Below are 18,078 nucleotides of genomic sequence, written 5' to 3' on the forward strand. Positions count from 1 at the left end.
GGATATTGGGCCTCTTATATACAGAGCCTATTTCTCTTATCTTTTTCCTCATATTTCACACACCTCTGTCTTTTTATTCTGTGGTTTGGGAGATTTTCTTAACCTATTTTCCTAACTTTCTTCTGAATATTTCACTTGGCAACCCCTATCTTTAATTTCTAAGAGCTCTGTATTGCTTTCTGATTGTTTCTTTTTCATAGCATCTTGTTGTTGACTTATGAATGCAATATCTTTTATCAAATATCTGTTGATGGTAATAAGCATTTAAAGTACTCACCATACCATACTCAGCTATCCTCCGAATTATATGTATTTTCTTTGGGGCCTATTTTTCTGTTTATCTTTTTATCATTCATGTTGAAAATTTTTCTACAATTTTAGTAATCCTCAGTTGTATATTTATGTTTAAGAACGACACATTAAAAAAACACTTGGGAGTCTTAGGGATTGAGGCCTATGGATTGGCAGACTTCCCTTTGAGATGAGTTGTTTATTTTGCAGGAGCTACACTTTAGATTGCCAAGACCTTTGTTCTACGGCCATTTGATTTCTCCAAAAGAGAAAGATCTTTTTTAAGATTCCCTTTCTGGTGAATAAATGCCTAACGGCCTGAAAGTCTATGGTGGATGGAGAGAGGAAGTTTGACTTTCAATTAGTGCCTTTTTCCAGCTCCACATTTCTTTCCTATCTTTAACCGAACCAGTTACTTGCCAGTCCTAAGTTTCTCCTGGATCTCTGGCTCTATATGCTTTCATAAGTATCAATATTTTAGGCTGTGGCTCCCTCTGTCCTACTTCCTCTACTCCCTTCAACCTCTTTTCTACCTTGTCTCAATCCCATCACTCTCTAATTGAAATTAATTGATGTCATGTCTACTGAAGGCCCATCTTGTGTTCTCTTAATAATTATGAGTTCAATCTCCTTTTATTTTTTCATTGTCATTTAAGTGGAGTTCCAGGAGGGAGAGAAGATATATTTATGTGGTCAGACTCTATATGGAACAAGAGACTTTCATTTTTTTCTCTTAAAGCTTTGCATTCTGGCTCTAACTATAAGAATTCTACTTAATCTGCTTTCTTGCAAATATTTCAAACAAATGTACTTTTCATTCCCTCCTTCCCCATAAATATGTTTACCTTGCACCCTCAGGCTAAAGCTTATTGCCCCAGAGGAAAAAAAAATCAGTGGGTTCTTCAAGAAAGCAGGCCACAAGATGGATAAAAGGTGATACAAAAGAAGTTCCCGTGGAACTTCTTAAATGGAAGTAAAGAGATTTTGGCAGGAAAAAGAAAGTTTCCAGGCTTGAGACGATAGTGTTAAGAGGTTAGTGAAATCCGCACAGCTCTTCAAGACAGATGAATGCTTTCTCTTGATTTCTGTTTGGGAATTTTGCAAATCATCTTTGCACAGGGTCCTGCATCAGCATGGACTGACAACAGCAAAAAAGAAATAATGGTGTGGCTTGTTACATGGTATTTCTGATTATCCCTTGGCTCCCATGTAGTGTAAAAGGGATGCAGGTGTTTTCACAGTAGCTCTACCTCAGGAGACCCCTCATAACAAGAATCTTGGGTAAACTTTTACTGAGTTCTCAAACAAAAAAACTTACTAAAAGCCAAGTAAATATTCATTATTGCAAAGAATAAAGTTGAACGTGATTGAAGATATAGCCAATGTTGGAAGAAAAAGTTTCCAGAGAGGGAAACAGGCAGAAAGGCCTATAAAGACAGAAAACTGAAGTCAAAAGTTAGCATTGTCAAAAATAAGAGATTCATTTTGGCTAGCTATCACAGTTTTAGAGGACCTCTAAATCCAGGCAATCATAGTATAAAATATACGAACAAGATCAAAGCTTAGTAGCATCAAATCTCCCAGCTTGATTCCTTTTGATCAGACTTGTGATACTAATTTTCCACATTATCTGGGGGTGAGGGATAATTCATCAGACACTAGAGTAGTCTGGGAAGCCAACTTAGTTTTTATACCAAGTATTTATATTTTCACAATCTCTCCTTTATGGGAAATACTTAAAGCTTCTGCTTAAAGGGTACTCAGGAATTGACCCTCCCAGATTTTAAGAGCCAAAACTCTGGAAGGGTTAAACAGGATTATTATTACTTCTTCCAGAGACAGATGAAATTTATCTTGTCATATGACCAGGAAGAGTGGGCTCGAGAGTAAAAGAGCCTTTTATTTTATTTTTTTTAAAGCCCTCCATATTTAGGACTTATTAGCACTTGGAGAAGGCAATGGCACCCCACTCCAGTACTCTTGCCTGGAAAATCCCATGGACGGAGGAGCCTGGTAGGCTGCAGTCCATGGGGTCGCTAAGAGTCGGACACGACTGAGTGACTTCACTTTCACTTTTCACTTTCATGCATTGGAGAAGGAAATGGCAACCCACTCCAGTATTCTTGTCTGGAGAATCCCAGGGACGGGGGAGCCTGGTGGGCTGCAGTCTACGGGGTCGCACAGAGTCGGACACGACTGAAGCGACTTAGCAGCAGCACTTGGTTCTTTCTTGGACAATTCTTCATTAGAAAGTTCACTCTTTTAAATTTTACATGCTTTTAGCTAGAGAAAGTAAAAATAACATAACAACTTTGGCTCTCTTTGAAAAGTAGTAGCTTGGCGCAAGATTTCACTTTTATGCTAACGATGACTTTATATGACGCTGATATTTTAACACTTGCTTTTTAATTAATAATAAATATTAAATAAATAATTAAAATATTTTCGTTATTGCTATGTTTTTAATTAAAAACTGTTCTTTAAAAGATTAAACCTAAATAATGTTTTTTAGATAAAAACATAGCGATAAAGATAAATACTTTTAAAGAAGAGAAATCACCTATATGCCTACTAAGGTAATTGTTTTTATTTTTGTATATTTCATTCTGCCTATGTGGCACAACCCTGCAGGGCTGAAAGACACTTTGGAAATCAACTAGTCCAAACTCTAATTTTCATGTGAGAAAACTAAGATTCTCTCCACAGACAATGCAACTGCAAGGGGGAAAAATATCACTATTATGTAATATAATATTAACCCTCTTAAAAGCTATCTTTGGAGAATTACAACTGCAAAATCTAGATTCCTTAATAAAAACTACCAGAAATCCAGGAATTTCTACAAAACAGATGTGAATTCAAAGTGTCTGGACTCCTGGATTTGAATTCAAAGCTCACATAATGGTATGCATTGCAACTACTAATGCTGTCTGCAGATTGTTGATCCTGGAAAGCACTCTCCTTGATAAAAAGGCAAATTGCAGATGTTAAAAAGTGCACTTTTGAGGTTTTCTCTCTGATATAACTCAAAGAACTGAAATAGCAGTGAAGGGGGGGAGGTGTTCTTTGTTGGGAACATGGACGACTTTCAAAATAACTGTTAGAATCTGAACTTGCTGTTACTGGGACAAGACCCAAAGTTGGAACAGAATACCTCCAGTTCTGAGACATGTCTGCTACTAATCAGGAATAAAATCTGAAGCAAAACATTTATTTTTTCTAGTTTTCCACATTAGCCTAGCTGATCTCAGAATTTGTTTTGAATTTTAAAATTCTATGACTTTTCCTTCCATGAATGTGAAAGGTATCCTGTATTTCCATCTCTGGGAAAACCTCAAGTGTAAAGACTTGGCTCTATTAACAAGGTCTTAACATGCTTTTGTCCTCTTATGCTCCTTAGTATGTCCTGGGAAGAAACCTGGCACTTTTTTGGCGCCCCCTTCCTTCCCTTCATCTCCTGCCTTCATATCCTATCTGTAACAAAACTTCAATGTCTCTCCATTTGTGTTTCATCACTCTTCTCCATCCACATGCTCAACACTTTAGTACTAGGCTTTATATCCAAACAATAGGAACAAGTAACTGCTTTTCTGATGTTCCTCTGAGAGTACAATCTGCTATTCTAATAAGCTTCTATTTTATTCTGTTTTTTTTAAATTCAGATATAGCTGAGGTACAATATTATAGGTATACAACACAGTGACTGACAATTTTAAAAGCTATACTCCATTTTATAATTATTATCAAATATTGGCTCTATTTCTTGTGTTGTATAATATATCCTTGTAGCTTATTTTATACAAATAATATTATGTATAAAATATACACTCCATATTCAATCTGTCAGCAAATCCTGTTGACTCTGTCTTAAAAACATGTCCAAAATCTGACCATTTATCATCATCTCCCCTACTGTTACCCTGGTCCAAGCCAGCAATAGTTTTTGAGCATCCAAAGTGATCTGTTCAAAACATTAACTCAGATTATGTCATTTCTTTGCTCAAAGTGAAATTCTTTACAATGATACAATGTTATCTCTCTAACTTCAACTCCCACTACTCTCCTCCTGTGCTCCAGCTACATAGACCTTCTTGCTGCTCCTGCTGCTAAGTTGCTTCAGTCGTGTCTGACTCTGGGCGACCCCATAGACAGCACAGACGGCAGCCCACCAGCCTCCCCCGTCCCTGGGATTCTCCAGGCAAGAACACTGGAGTGGGTTGCCATTTCCTTACATTTCTTCAAATTGCTGGGAATTTGGTGACTGGCAGGGACTTTGCACTTGCTGTTCATTTTGCCTAGAGTATTTTTCCTTCAGATAGTTGCACTACCAATTTCTTTTGTCACTACAAAGTCTCCTCATGAGCTAGTCATTCTATACTAAGATCACAAACCCTTTTTTTCCCTTATTTTCACCTCAGCATGATCACCATGTAGTAGAGTACATTTTATTTATTTTTCTTCTTTATTGTCTCTCTTCCCCATGAGAGTAGGGATTCTTTGCCTATGTGTGTTAGTCACTCAAGTCGCTCAGTTGTGTCCAGCGCTTTGTGATCCCATTGACTGTAGCCCGCCAGGCTCCTCTGTCCATGGAATTCTTCAGGCAAGAATACTGGAGTGGGTAGCCACTCCCTTCTCCAGGGGATCTTTCAGACCCAGGGATTGAATCCAGGCATTGCAGGCAGATTCTTACCATCTGAGCCATCAGGGAAGCCCCTAACTATATCTCTGCCTGCAGCTATATCCCAAGCACCTAGAACAGTCTGGAGCAGAGTGGATGCTCAATAAACACTTTTTAGTTATTGAATAAATACTGAGAGATCAGTGTCATGGGATCATAAAGTATATAAAGATGGAGACAGGCACTAGACAAAATGTCTTACTTGTTCATGGCAAAACAAAGTTTTACCATCTTCCTAATCTTGTGTAGTTGGAGGAGGAAATGGCAACCCGCTCCAGTACTCTTGCCTGGAAAATTCCATGGATAGAGGAGCCTGGTAGGCTACAGTCCATGGGGTCGCAAAGAGTCTGCGCGACTGAGCAACTTCATTTTCATTATATAGTTCCTTTTGGAGTAGCAAGTGGCAACCCACTCCAGTGTTCTTGCCTGGAGAATCCCATGGACAGAGGGGCCTGGTGGGCTACAGTCTATGGGGTTGCAAAGAGTCAGACACGACTAAGCGACTAACACACACACACACAATCTTGTGTAAGTAGAAAATTCCTTGCCTTTTGTTAGTTGTTTACATCTCTTGTAAGACAGTTTCTATCTTAGGGAAAGAAAGCACTTTCCATTGTCAAAGCCTCAATTTGGTCACTAGGGGTGGATCCCATGTTATTTTTCAAATGTTATCTTGAACATTTCACACCTTTGCTAAATTAAATAGAAGAAAGCAGGGTCTATTTTAGATTAAAAATCCCAGTTCTTGAACTTTAGTGCTCAAAATTCTCAAAAACAAAAAGAAAGAAATCTAAGACAGGAGTATTTAACTCTATGAAAGAAATGTTCACATACTGAGGTCTGAAGAAGTCACTCTGGATTGCACACAAGTTTTTACCTTGGCTAAAATGCCATTTGTGGATTATCCAACACATATTGTACATCTGCTTTATTAACGGGCTCATTAACTTCGAAGTAATCTGGTGACTGAGCAACCAACACTTAACAAGGCTTCCATGATAAGACAAAAATTCAATGTCTCCCTTCCTGGGATGCCAATGCTGTTACTCCTTCAGTGATGACTCCCTTTCTACGTACCAAGGCAGTAATAACTTCCTGTGTTCCAAACTGATCTTTTTTTCTTTTGAAACCTTGAAGGAATATATCCCTGACTTACTGAATGTTTTGTTCTGATAAAACTATGCTGAAACCCATGCTTCCCCCTCAGGACTTCCTCAGAGTTACCTGAGAAGCTGTCTTCTGGGCTTGTATTTCCCAGTTTGGCTCAAATAAAACTCTTTTGTATTCCCATGAGAGATTATTTTTTTCCATTGACAACTCCATATTTCCAAGAGGAAATATATGGTAAATAATGATAGTGATAATTAAATAAATCACGCTAATATCAAATTTATCTTACATCACAGATAGTAGAAACACCACTTTGGCTTCTTCCTCCGTTTTTTCCTTTATCAGAAAGACGCACACTCCCTGGCACTAACGGAGTGTTTTCAACAAAAAGAGAGATCTAGATTTCTTTGGGTGCAGCATTAGCGTAAGGGTGGCGTTTCTTCGACTCTACAGGCGTTCTGTGCTATTACGGGCTTGAATTTACCAGCCCCCAAAACTCCAAGAGGGACGTCCTCTTTCGTGGCCGAGGACGCGAATGCATCTTGGGGGGCGTTACCAGCTCCCTCAAGGTCCTGAGAGAAAAATCTGCGGGTAGAGGAGGTTCCTCTGCAGGAGCGCGCCACGGCCTCCTGCGCTCAGTCTGGCACGTTTTGTCCAAAGTGCCCACCAGACCTGCTCCTCGCCGAGCCGGAGTGAAAGCTGCCGCTGCTCCTCCCGAAGACGCCAGGGCAACCCGTTAGCTGAGAGGGCGGCCCCGCGTCCTCTGGCCCGAGCCACGCCCAGGAGCGGGTGGGGGAAGGGCGGCGGCGCTCGCGCTGCGTCGAGTTTCCCAGAATTCCCAGCGGCCGCAGGGAAAGTTTACGGGACGTAGGCGGCGACAGCGGCTGCAGCAGTAGCGGTAACTAGGTGGCCAGCAGAGGACCATGGCCCTAGCGGGGCGTTCCTGGCTCTTCTCTCGGAGTTCTCGGGCAACGACGCGGAGCCGGCTGACTTCCGGGAAGGAACTGACAAGCGATTGAGCGGTGACCGGCGCGCTTAGCGCCCCGAACATGCGGCAGTCCTTGTGGGCAATCCCGGGCTGCGGAGAGGCGGCAGCGGCGGCGGCGGCGGCGGCGGCGGCTCGGGAGGGAAGGAGGCGCTGGCGCCGGCGGAGGTGGCGGCGGGGACCCCCGGCGCCCGGCGCGGAGCCTTAGGGCGGCTGCTTGACGTGGCCTGGGGCCTCGTGGTCAAGGATGCTGTCCCGGAAGAAAACCAAAAACGAAGTGTCCAAGCCGGCCGAGGTGCAGGGGAAGTACGTGAAGAAGGAGACGTCTCCTCTGCTGCGGAGTGAGTGTCGGGCGGGGTGCGCCCACACCTGGCCTGGGCGGCCGCGGGCTACGGGGGACCCGGGCTGGGTGTCCGACGCCGCTCCCCGCGGCTTGTGTTTCCTTTTGGCCTCTGTGATTTTTTTTTTTTTTAATGCCTGGAGTGATGTTCGTTGTTTGAAAGCTGATAAAGAGTAAAAAACTTAAGTTAGTCCACCTCCGTTCCCCCCCCGGCCCCGCACTCCCGGCCCCGTCCCGCCCCTCAAAATCCACAGACTTCCCTTCTGGAAGCTATGTTGTTGGTTTTAATTACTGAAAGAAAGATATTCTTTAGAAAACAAATTGCTCATCCCCTGGTTCTGTAGGAATTAAAGGGATTACACTGGGGCACACGTTTTCCTCTTGTTACGTCGAGATTTGCATTGTGTTTGCAAACACTGCAGTTGTCACTCGCCCTGCTCGAAGTTGTGCGAACGCTTGAGTAGAATTCTTAGTCCAGCTCTGTTGGATGATAACGTCCGGAGGTGAAAGCTGACCGTCGCTATTGTAGCTGCTGCCCAAAAAGTCTCATCAGTTGTAGATCTCAGGGTTGAAGAGCCAAAAATTATATGTGTTTGGCTGTGTTCATAAGAATTTCTTCAAATAAAACCTCCTAGAAATCCGCCAAAGACTCAAAATAATTTCCATCATACTTTTGGGAAAATTACGAAAAAAGTTGTGTGTGTGTTTATAAACATTTTTTAATAGAGTGCATTTCGCTGAGACTTTACTTATTTTCAATTTAAGTATTTGACTCTAATTTTCCTACTGAATCTTTTGCATTTTTAATTCTTGCTTGTGTGTTCAGAACATTTGTGAGGTAAGGAGCAAGTTTTTTGGTGTTCATACTGAATGCTGGGCCCTTTGTGTAAGTTTCCTTCTTGGAAGCTGGTGACTGTGACTTAAGCATTACCTCATATTGTAATTGGGAAAGCTTTTCATAGAGGTTCCTAGTAATATTTGCCCAAGATCGCACAAAAAGGGGTGGAGAGCATGTTTTTCCATTATAACCACATCATCAACCTTCCAGATTTGTCCTTGTATTTGCAATGCTTTCTTACAGAACAGATCGGATGGGTACATCAATAACCTGAAACTTGATTTTTAAAAACTTTTTAAAAGTTTATTTTTCATTTACGTATTCTCTGAGGATTTTGGCCAAGTTTAGGTTAGCTTGCAGTTAGCTTCAGATAAACAATGTTTATCTTAAAATCATGAAATATGTTTGCCACACCTTTTAACAAATAACTTTTGATATATAGTATTTTGTTTTAGTTTCATCAAATGTTGAACCTTGTTTATTCGGATACTAATTTTTGTCTGCTTGGCTTCTGTTACATATTAATATGCGTGCCCTCTGATACTGTCTACTTAGTGAACTAATAAAATGGGCTCCAGATCCAGTTTTCTTCTTGTTTTAAAGGTGTTTGCATTCTAACCAGGAATGCTGAAGGTGTTTATTTAAGTTTTATATTCAGAAGTACTGTATCCTTAAAGCCATTGCCCTGTTTTCTTCTGTTTTGAATTATAATTGTTCTTAAAGGAGCCATGGTTTTAGACTTGGCGTGTTTTTTTTTTGTTTGTTTGTTTTTGAACTGATTCAACATTTGTGTGTCTCTTTGAAATGAGATTAAAAAATTTTTTTTTAATTTTCATAGCTTAATTTTTAGTTTTTCCATCTTTTGAGTATTGTACTGTTGCTACATAATTCCAAGAGTAGGAATGCCAGATTAATAATTTTTTAATTTTTTTTTAAAGGAATTCACCTTTACATGTTTGAGAACAGCATTATGTTCTCTTTCATTTTTTAAATTGTGTTTTACTTAAGAGTTTGGGGAATTTTGGAAATGAAGTACAGTCTGCAAAACAAACTAATGTTAAGTTATGCTGGTAACTGTATCCATTTGTTAGATTGTTTACTATTTTTATACATTTAATCATGAGTATTTCATTAATACGTATTTTGTAGTTTAACTTACTGATGTTTCATTATATTATGTTTGGTAGTATGCAGAATATGTTTGATTCTGCTAGAGCATACTTATAACACATTCATACAAATTATAAATTCATTTGAGTGGGAATATGGCAATCAGCCTCAATTTAAAATACCCAGATACTTTGCTAAAGTTTTTAATTGTGTTTTCTTAAGTCCATTGAAATTTTTCATTTTGGGGTAAGATGTAAATAAACAACTTTGGAAAAGCATATATTATTTACTAGTCATTTTATTCTTTTGTTTTATTATAGATCTTATGCCTTCTTTTATCCGGCACGGTCCAACAATTCCAAGACGAACTGATATTTGTCTTCCAGATTCAGGCGCTAATGCCTTTTCAGCTTCTGGAGATGGAATAGTTTCAAGAAACCATAGTTTCCTTAGAACTCCAATTCAAAGAACACCTCATGAAATGATGAGAAGAGAAAGCAACAGATTATCTGCACCTTCTTACCTTGCCCGGAGTCTAGCAGATGTCCCTAGGGAATATGGCTCTTCTCAGTCATTTTTAACAGAAGTTAACTTTGCTCCCGAAAATGGAGACTCTGGTTCCCGATATTACTATTCAGATAATTATTTTGATGGTCAGAGGAGGCGCCCACTTGGAGATCGTGCACATGAAGACTATAGGTATTATGAATACAACCATGATCTCTTCCAAAGAATGCCACAGAATCAGGGGAGGCATGCTTCAGGTAACTTAAAATATAAATACGACATTAGTTTGTATATTTAGATTTATTAATACTTCATTCAGATGATGTTTTCTGGATTTTCTTGGAAAGCCAACAGATACTCCTAGAGAACTACTACTCTGTTTTGCTAGTCTTACTAAGCCAGCTTGCAAATAATTACTCACCTGCACTGAGGGAAAGAATTTTATGTCCATTAACTCATCTATTTAACTTATTTTATAAAAGCTTGGTACATATCTGAAGTCTATCTAGGCAGTATGAACTTTGAAAACTTAGACATTTTAATGTCTGTAGTTGGATTGACTTTAGGTTTAGATTTGGTAGAATGGGATGGTTAGGATTTCAGAGAAACTGGACTTAAACCTGGGAAAGCAAAGGCAAATAGGAAGAATTGGGCATGGTAGGTGATACCATGGACAACTGCATCATAGCTTAGCTAGAACTTGCTCTGTTTTGTTTTTAAGAGACCTGTTTTTGTAGTTAAATAATTATTTCCCGGGTTTAAAAAGGCTGATTGTCAAATGGTTGGTTGTGTGTTGTGTCCTTTTGTTCTTTTTGCAATGGGGAAAATATTTTCCATATAATTTTTTAAACTCTGTTGTCTGTATTTGCTGACTTTGGGACATAGTACAAGGAGCAGAAGAGAAAGGTAAAATGCACAGTTCTACTTTATTCCTAAAGTACTAAGTTACACTAGGTAAATTGAAGCAAGCTGAAAAATCAAACTTTTTCATCTGATTTTTTTCCTAGTAAGTTGTAGGCTTTACAGTTTGGCAGGATAAAAATAAAAAATATCTGATACATTTATACTTCATTCATTTGGTATTAATGTTTACATGTCTAGTATTTTCCCTTTGGTATCTGTGTCCTGATACCTTAATTGGGAAAACAAAACCCATATATGCCGAATGATCACAGACGAGTTAGTTGTTGCACTTTGTGTAAGGGGAGTCAGAAGAGAGATCAGCATAGGCTAGAATGCATAGAGAATCGTTCGTGGAAGAGGTGGGATCTGAACTGTTTTCTTTGAGCTTGGACTTCAGATTGACAGGAGACATAGAAAGGACATTGTAGGTGAAAAATCAGTGAAAACAGCAGATGTGTAAATCCAGGGAACTGTGTAGTTCTGTCTAGTTTGAAGAAATAAATTGGAATAAGTTTGAATAAGGTGGAAAAGAGATTAGTGATGCAACAGCAGGCTATACAATTTAAACTCAGGTCAAGCAGAAGCCGTTGCAGATTTCAAAAGGATGAGATTTTAATTTTATGAAAGCAGTGTTTAAATATTAGTTTAGTAGTTGTACTCGGAATAAATTGCTAGAGGAAAGAGGACCTCAGGTACCAGTGGTGTTAGAGATGAAGTACAAACTTATGATGCATTTGAAGGAAAAATGAGATTTAATTACAAGTTTAGGAAAAAATAAATCACATAAGTTTTGAAAATTGAAGAATAGTCTGGAAAAGATGGCAAAAGCTTTTGTGAAAGCACACATTTAAGTCTCATTGGGATACTGAAGAGGAGAGGTTTTCTAGACATAGAAATAGTGCAATGAAAATAGGTAAGTACCTTTTTTGTTTTTAAAGTGCTTCTAGGTTAAAGGATTGATAGTTGCATACTTTAGTGTTTATTTTGGCTATTTCTAATATCCACATTCAGAAAACTAAGTCATGGCATCCAGTCCCATCACTTCATGGCAAATAGATGGGGAAACAATGGAAACAGTGAGTTGAATGACTTTATTTTTTGGGGCTCCAAAATCATTGCAGATGATGACTGTAGCCATGAAATTAAAAGATGCTTGCTCCTTGGAAGGAAAGCTGTGACCAATCTAGACAGCATATTAAAAAGCAGAGACATTACTTTGCCAACAAAGGTCCGTCTAGTCAAAGCTATGGTTTTTCCAGTAGTCATGTTTGGATATGAGAGTTGGACTGTAAAGAAAGCTGAGTGCCGAAGAATTGATGCTTTTGAACTGTGGTGTTGGAGAAGACTCTTGAGAGTCCCTTGGACTGCAAGGAGATCCAACCAGTCCATCCTAAAGGAAATCAGTCCTGGGTGTTCATTGGAAGGACTGATGTTGAAGCTTAAACTACAATACTTTGGCCACCTGATACGAAGAACTGACTCATTTGAAAAGACCCTGATGTTGGGAAAGATTGAGGGCAGGAGGAGAAAGGGACGCCAGAGGATGAGATGGGTGGCATCACTGACTCGATGGACATGAGTTTGAGTAAGCTCCGAGAGTTGTTGATGGACAGGGAGGCCTGGCATGCTGCAGTCCATGGGATTGCAGAGTTAGACACGACTGAGCAACTTAACTGAATATCATGTAGTTTTTAACCTTAGAAATAGTTTGTTATCCAGTAGTGAGTTTTTTTATGGAGAAGGAAATGGCAACCCACTCCAGTGTTCTTGCCTGGAGTATCCCAGGGACGGCGGAGCCTGGTGGGCTGCCGTCTGTGGGGTCGCACAGAGTCGGACATGACTGAAGCGACTTAGCAGCAGTAGCAGTAGCAGCAGTGAGTTTTAAAAATAAAGTTCATTTTTATAAATTTTTTTAGAGTAATACCTGCTTGTTATAGGAAATTTGCGAAGTGCAGAAAAGTAAAGGCAAAGCACTCATGATACCAGAGGTTCTTTGTGTTTAGTTATTTTGTTCATCTTTTTGCATGACATTCTTTTTGTTTTTTAAACAGTGTTGTGCAGTTTCATATACCTGCTTTTTTACTTGAATGAGTTTCTTAATGTTAAACACTACTTATGTGGTGTTTCAGTGCCCTGTAATTTTCCATTTGGTGCATGTCTTATGGTTAATATTTTAATTATTTGCACTGGATGTCAGTTGTACCATGAGAACTCTTAAGTTGTGGCATGTGAGATCTAGGTCCCTGATCAAGGATTGAACCCTGGTCCTCTGCCTTGGGACTATTAGCCACTAGACCATCAGGGAAGTCCCATTATTTTAAATGTTAGTGAGGACCTGACCTAGTCTGGGATCATTTGGAAAGGGGAGAAGTGGGACACATCTGTATTGAATGGCCTTGGCCAGTGATGGTTATTGAGGGATGAAGGGAAGAAGAAAAGAGTCAGATAGGATTAGCAAACCACCTGTCTGTATAAGAGGTGCTGTAAAAATAAATGGTTGATGTAAGTGAATGGATCTACAGATTTCAAGTCTGTACTAAAAATAATAGCTTTATAGCAATCAGTTTATCATTAATAAAGATTGTTGTTCTTCACATTTACCTTTCCCATGTATATTTACCTTTCCCATATATTTTTATGTTGCAGACATCACTGAAAGCTCATGACACTTTTATGCCTAAAGTGTGAAGAAATTAGTGATACCAAGTTAAAATCTGATACCAATTTAAAATATTTTAAAATTCTGACTTGAAAAGTATTGAGTAAATACTGTAAAAACTAAATTTCTACTGATCCCATCTTAGGATCCTACTTATGCAATCTGATACAGTTCTTGTAATTTTAATGACAGACTTTAAAACAACTTTTCCCAATTATATCTTAGAAATAAATAAAAGTTAATTGGATATTTTTTCAAATTAAAGAATGTTATTTAAAAAAAGATTTGTATTAATTGCAGCAGTGGTACATGCTTAAGAAATTTCACTTAACATTAATTTGTACCAGGACAATAAGATTAGTATTATACCTTTCAGAGATAAAAATGGTACTACTTTGCAGGAGTCACTTAAGTGGCAGGGGAGGATTAATAACCTATTATTAACCAAATAGAAAAGCCTAATGGCTGTCTTTTCCAGAGGGAAAAAGTCTGAATATGTAGCTGGAAATTTCTTGAATTCATCTTGAAAAGACTTGAAACTTACTGTAGTTTCATATGCTGGAGAGAGTTCAAGAAATTTGAATAAATGGAAAGGAGAAAGTAAGTTTGTGGGAGAGTAAGGATGTGTTCTAGACAGATTTATTTTCACAGGTTTTAAATTTTGATTGCTGTTACTAATGTAATAAGCATAAAAAAGGTATGGAAGAAAAGTTTTGTGACTTGACCATCTGAGCCACAATGGAAGCCCTGAGAGTAGTAATTCCTGCTAATTAGTTATTAAACTTTTAGGAAACACCTTGTCTCAAGGGTTAATTTCATCTTATTGTAGTTAGCAGAAGTACAAAAAAAACAAGTTGTATAGTATCTTAAAGGGTTTTAGGACCAGGACGTTCTACATTTAGCTGTGAAATTTGACCTTTAACATTTTGGCCTACATACCAGTCAGGCAGTTACTGTATGTGCCAAAGAAAGGAATTCTGCTGTTAACAGGAAGTCTTTAGTTGGAATACTAAAGGCAAATTGAGTTCCTTTGTTTTGTGCCTAAATAATTTAGTTCTATGCAATTTTAAGTATCAAACTTTTAAATAATATTTTTAAAGACAGCTAAAGAAATCAAGTTATAAACATCCAATTAAAAAGGTCCAGGCTTTACCAAACAAAATACTGGAGTTGTGTTTACTCCAGGAAGTGCATAATTATTATTTAACCCTAATCTTCTTTTGAGGATGTGGTAATAATCCTTAGGGGCACAGTTTTACTTGTACTTATTTGGAGAGGAGGAAAAAGGCAGTGGGCTTTGTTTAATCCGTATAATTTATCAACATCTTGATTATAACATGGGATGTAATGTTTAGTATTATCTTGGAGCTCGTAACCTTCATTAGGATTCCAGATTCCATTTCATGCCTGCCAGTGCATGAGATGCAGCAGACATGGGTTCAATCCCTGGGTCAGATACCCTGGAGTAGAAAATGGCAACCCACCCCAGTATTCTTGCCTGAAAAATCCCATGGACAGAGGAGCCTGGCAGGCTACAGTCCATGGGGTCACATAGACTTGGATGCAGCTGAGCACAGGCACAGAGCTACAGATATTACTGATAATGTTTTATGTTGTAGATAGGCGATGTCCAGTCCTTTTGTACTGTACATTCATCTCCCAATAGGTTTTATAGAATTATGCAAATAATAGTTTGAAAAAATTTTAGTGCATATGGCAGCTTCAGAAAGTAGGAGTGGGGGTTTGTCATGAAACTGTTTATAGCTAGCTCCTAAAAGGTTAGGAATCATGGTTTCACATGGCATTGGTAAAGGTGATGAGCCTACTTGGGACTTGCTGGACTTCGTGGCTCTCTTATCAACCTGTCAAGGTTTTAGTTCCTGGACACAAGAAGTTTTATAGGGAGGTCTTTGTGTTTCCTCTAAATATAAATTTCAAGTTTATCATAGTTTAAAAGATCTGGTTTTTGGTACCTACTATTGTTTACATGTAACAGTGCATGTGTTTCTAGATTTAGGCAAGTTCAGTATATAGAAATTAGGATTGACTGAATGAATAAAACTGTCAAGACTTTAATACTCTCCAAGCCTGTATGGTTTTTAATTACTATAATAGCTTTTTGTTTTTAATGCATCATTTAGATATCTATTTATATAGTTCTCTCTCTATATATATATAATATATATACATATTATATAGTTCCAGGGGGACCTCTTTTGGGTCATAATGTTATGGTTCTTATCAATAACTCAGTTTGAATACATTGAATTAACTGTGTTGTTGTTGTTAAGTCGCTAAGTTGTGTCCCACTCTTTATGACCCCATGAACTGCAGCATACCAGGCTTCCCTGTCCTTCATTATCTCTTGGAGTTTGCTCAAACTCATGTGCATTGTGTTGATGATGCCATACAACCATCTCATCCTCTATCGCCCCTTTTTCCTCCTGCCCTCAGTCTTTCCCAGCATCAGGGTCTTTTCCAATGAATCTATAATTCTTTCTAAAAATTGCCATCCTTGGTTGTGACTAGTACTACAACATCTTTCGTGATGGAAATTTGCAAAAGTGTAAAACTGTTGCGTGCTTAAACAGCATGATTATAGATATTTCCTATGTGCATGTCTTTAATACGTTGGCTTATTTCTTTTCTGTTTAAATATTTTCTCTTTAAGTACTGGGTTGCTTAAGCTACACTTACTAAATGTCCAATTGCAAATGGCAGAAGCCAAAGTCAGCTTCACTAGAAGGCGTGTTAGCTTTGTTTTGTCTTATAGTCACCATATGTTTCAGAAATATATGATTTTCTTCCCAAAGGGTACTCAGCAAGAATGATTTTGTTTTCTTTCTTGCATTTTCCTTTCTGCCAGAGTACTTAATAGGAGATGTTATGTATTCTGTTGCATCAGATCCAGAGACACATAATGACTGATTTCTCTTTTTGTGATGTTAAGATTGATCATGGGATCCGATGCCATCCCAATTCATCCATCATGATATTCTCTGTCAGCTTTTCACCTAGTGATTTGGAGGCCAGTATTGATTACTGGCTAGATCCATATTTCATTAGCTGTTGCAAGTAGTGATATTCTAAGGTTGTCATTTCTTTATTAGTTGGAATTCTGTAAAGAAGAGTTCTGTAGTGAAGAACCTTGCTTAATTAATTATTCCTTTGTTAGTATTTTGGGTATTCATATAAGACAGGAAACATGCTGGACCTTTCCCTTTACTTACTGTTTTTCAGAATAATTGCCTAACTGCCTCCGGAGGTAACCAATAAGTTTTTCTTTTTAGTATCTTCATGAACTCAAGAATTTTTAAGAAATAAAACATCATGTTTTATTTCTTTTTTCATTAATGTCATTTTCTTTTACAGGATCCAATGCAGAGTACCTCATTACATTTAGTTGTCTTATCTCCTCAGTGTTCTTTGGTCTAGAACAACTTCTTAGTCTTTTCTTGTTCTTAATGACCTTGACAAGTTTTGAGAAATACTTGTCAGATGTTTTGTAGACTGTCCCTCGATTTGCATTTTGTCTGATGTTTTTCTCATGATTAGACTGGGCATATTGGTTTATGAAAAGAATACCAGAGGTGAAGTGTCTACATCATGTCATATAAAGGAGATACATGATCTCTTTATGACATTATTGGTGATGTTAATCTTAAGCACTTGGTTAAGAGTTGCCAGGTTTCTTACTGTAACGAACACTTCATGTTTATTCTTCCAGTTTTTGTCTTCATCATTGTTTCCCTAAGCACACCTATTATCTCTGATTTTTTTAACATCTGTTTTTTGGGGCTCTTGTTTTTCTTCTTTTTGATCTTCCTTCAGGGAGTTGATCGCTTCATTCATTTTTCAATTTATGGCAGTGGCAGAATATTTAATTTAATTTTTTTCTCTGCTTTGGCTCAACATTTTTTTGAATGTTCTTTTTCATAAGTTTTGCACCTTTTTGCCGCTTCAATTTTTCTTACAAAAATTGATGTTATGCTGTCCTTATTATATGTTATTGAATAATTTGGGTTTTTCTCTGCCAGTTATTTGAAATTGGCTGCTGTAGTTGCTAGAGAGGTAGGGGATTGAGTAGGGAAAAGGGTTAGGGTAGTGTGTTGGGCTAAGTAGTTTTTCGCAGTACTCTGTTCTTATTTCCACTTCTTTCTTTACTGTTCTTCTACCCCTTCTGCTTTTGGCAGTCTTGGTGTATATATATTAGATCTAGGGATTTTACCCCTCTCTCTCTTTATTTTTTTATGGAAATACAGTTGATTTACAATATTGTGTTGATTTCAGGAGTAGAGCATAGTAATTTGTTGTTTGCAGTTGTGTTCCATTATAGGTTATTACAAGATCCTGGCTAGGACTCCCTGTTGTTGTTGTTGTTTAGCCATTAAGTCATGTCTGACTCTTTTGCAATCCTTAAATTGTAGCCCTTCAGGCTTCTCTGTCCGTGGGATTTCCCAGGCAAGAATTCTGGAGTGAATTGCTATTTCCTTCTCCAGGGGATCTTCCCAACCCAGGAACTGAACCCATGTCTCCTGCATTGGCAGGAGGATTCTTTACCACTGAGCCATAATTTGCTGTGCTATATAGTAAATCCTTCTTGCTCATCTAGTTTATGTATAATAATTTGTGTCTGTTAATCCCATACTCGTAATTT

At 38.3% G+C, this 18,078-nt stretch overlaps 1 protein-coding gene across 1 annotated transcript in view; it reads left to right on the forward strand.

The window, feature by feature from the left end:
- Positions 1-7,264: 7,264 nt before the first annotated feature.
- The window catches only part of SAV1 (salvador family WW domain containing protein 1), a 30,443-nt gene continuing 19,629 nt past the window's right edge, over positions 7,265-18,078 (forward strand). The window contains exons 1-2 of the mRNA XM_070378103.1: positions 7,265-7,405; positions 9,673-10,116. Of these exons, the coding sequence (XP_070234204.1) occupies positions 7,312-7,405; positions 9,673-10,116 (538 nt within the window). The 5' untranslated portion in view covers positions 7,265-7,311. The remainder of the gene's footprint in view (positions 7,406-9,672; positions 10,117-18,078) is intronic.

This window comes from Bos mutus, chromosome 10, assembly GCF_027580195.1.
Source record: "Bos mutus isolate GX-2022 chromosome 10, NWIPB_WYAK_1.1, whole genome shotgun sequence".
Lineage (NCBI taxonomy): Eukaryota > Metazoa > Chordata > Mammalia > Artiodactyla > Bovidae > Bos > Bos mutus.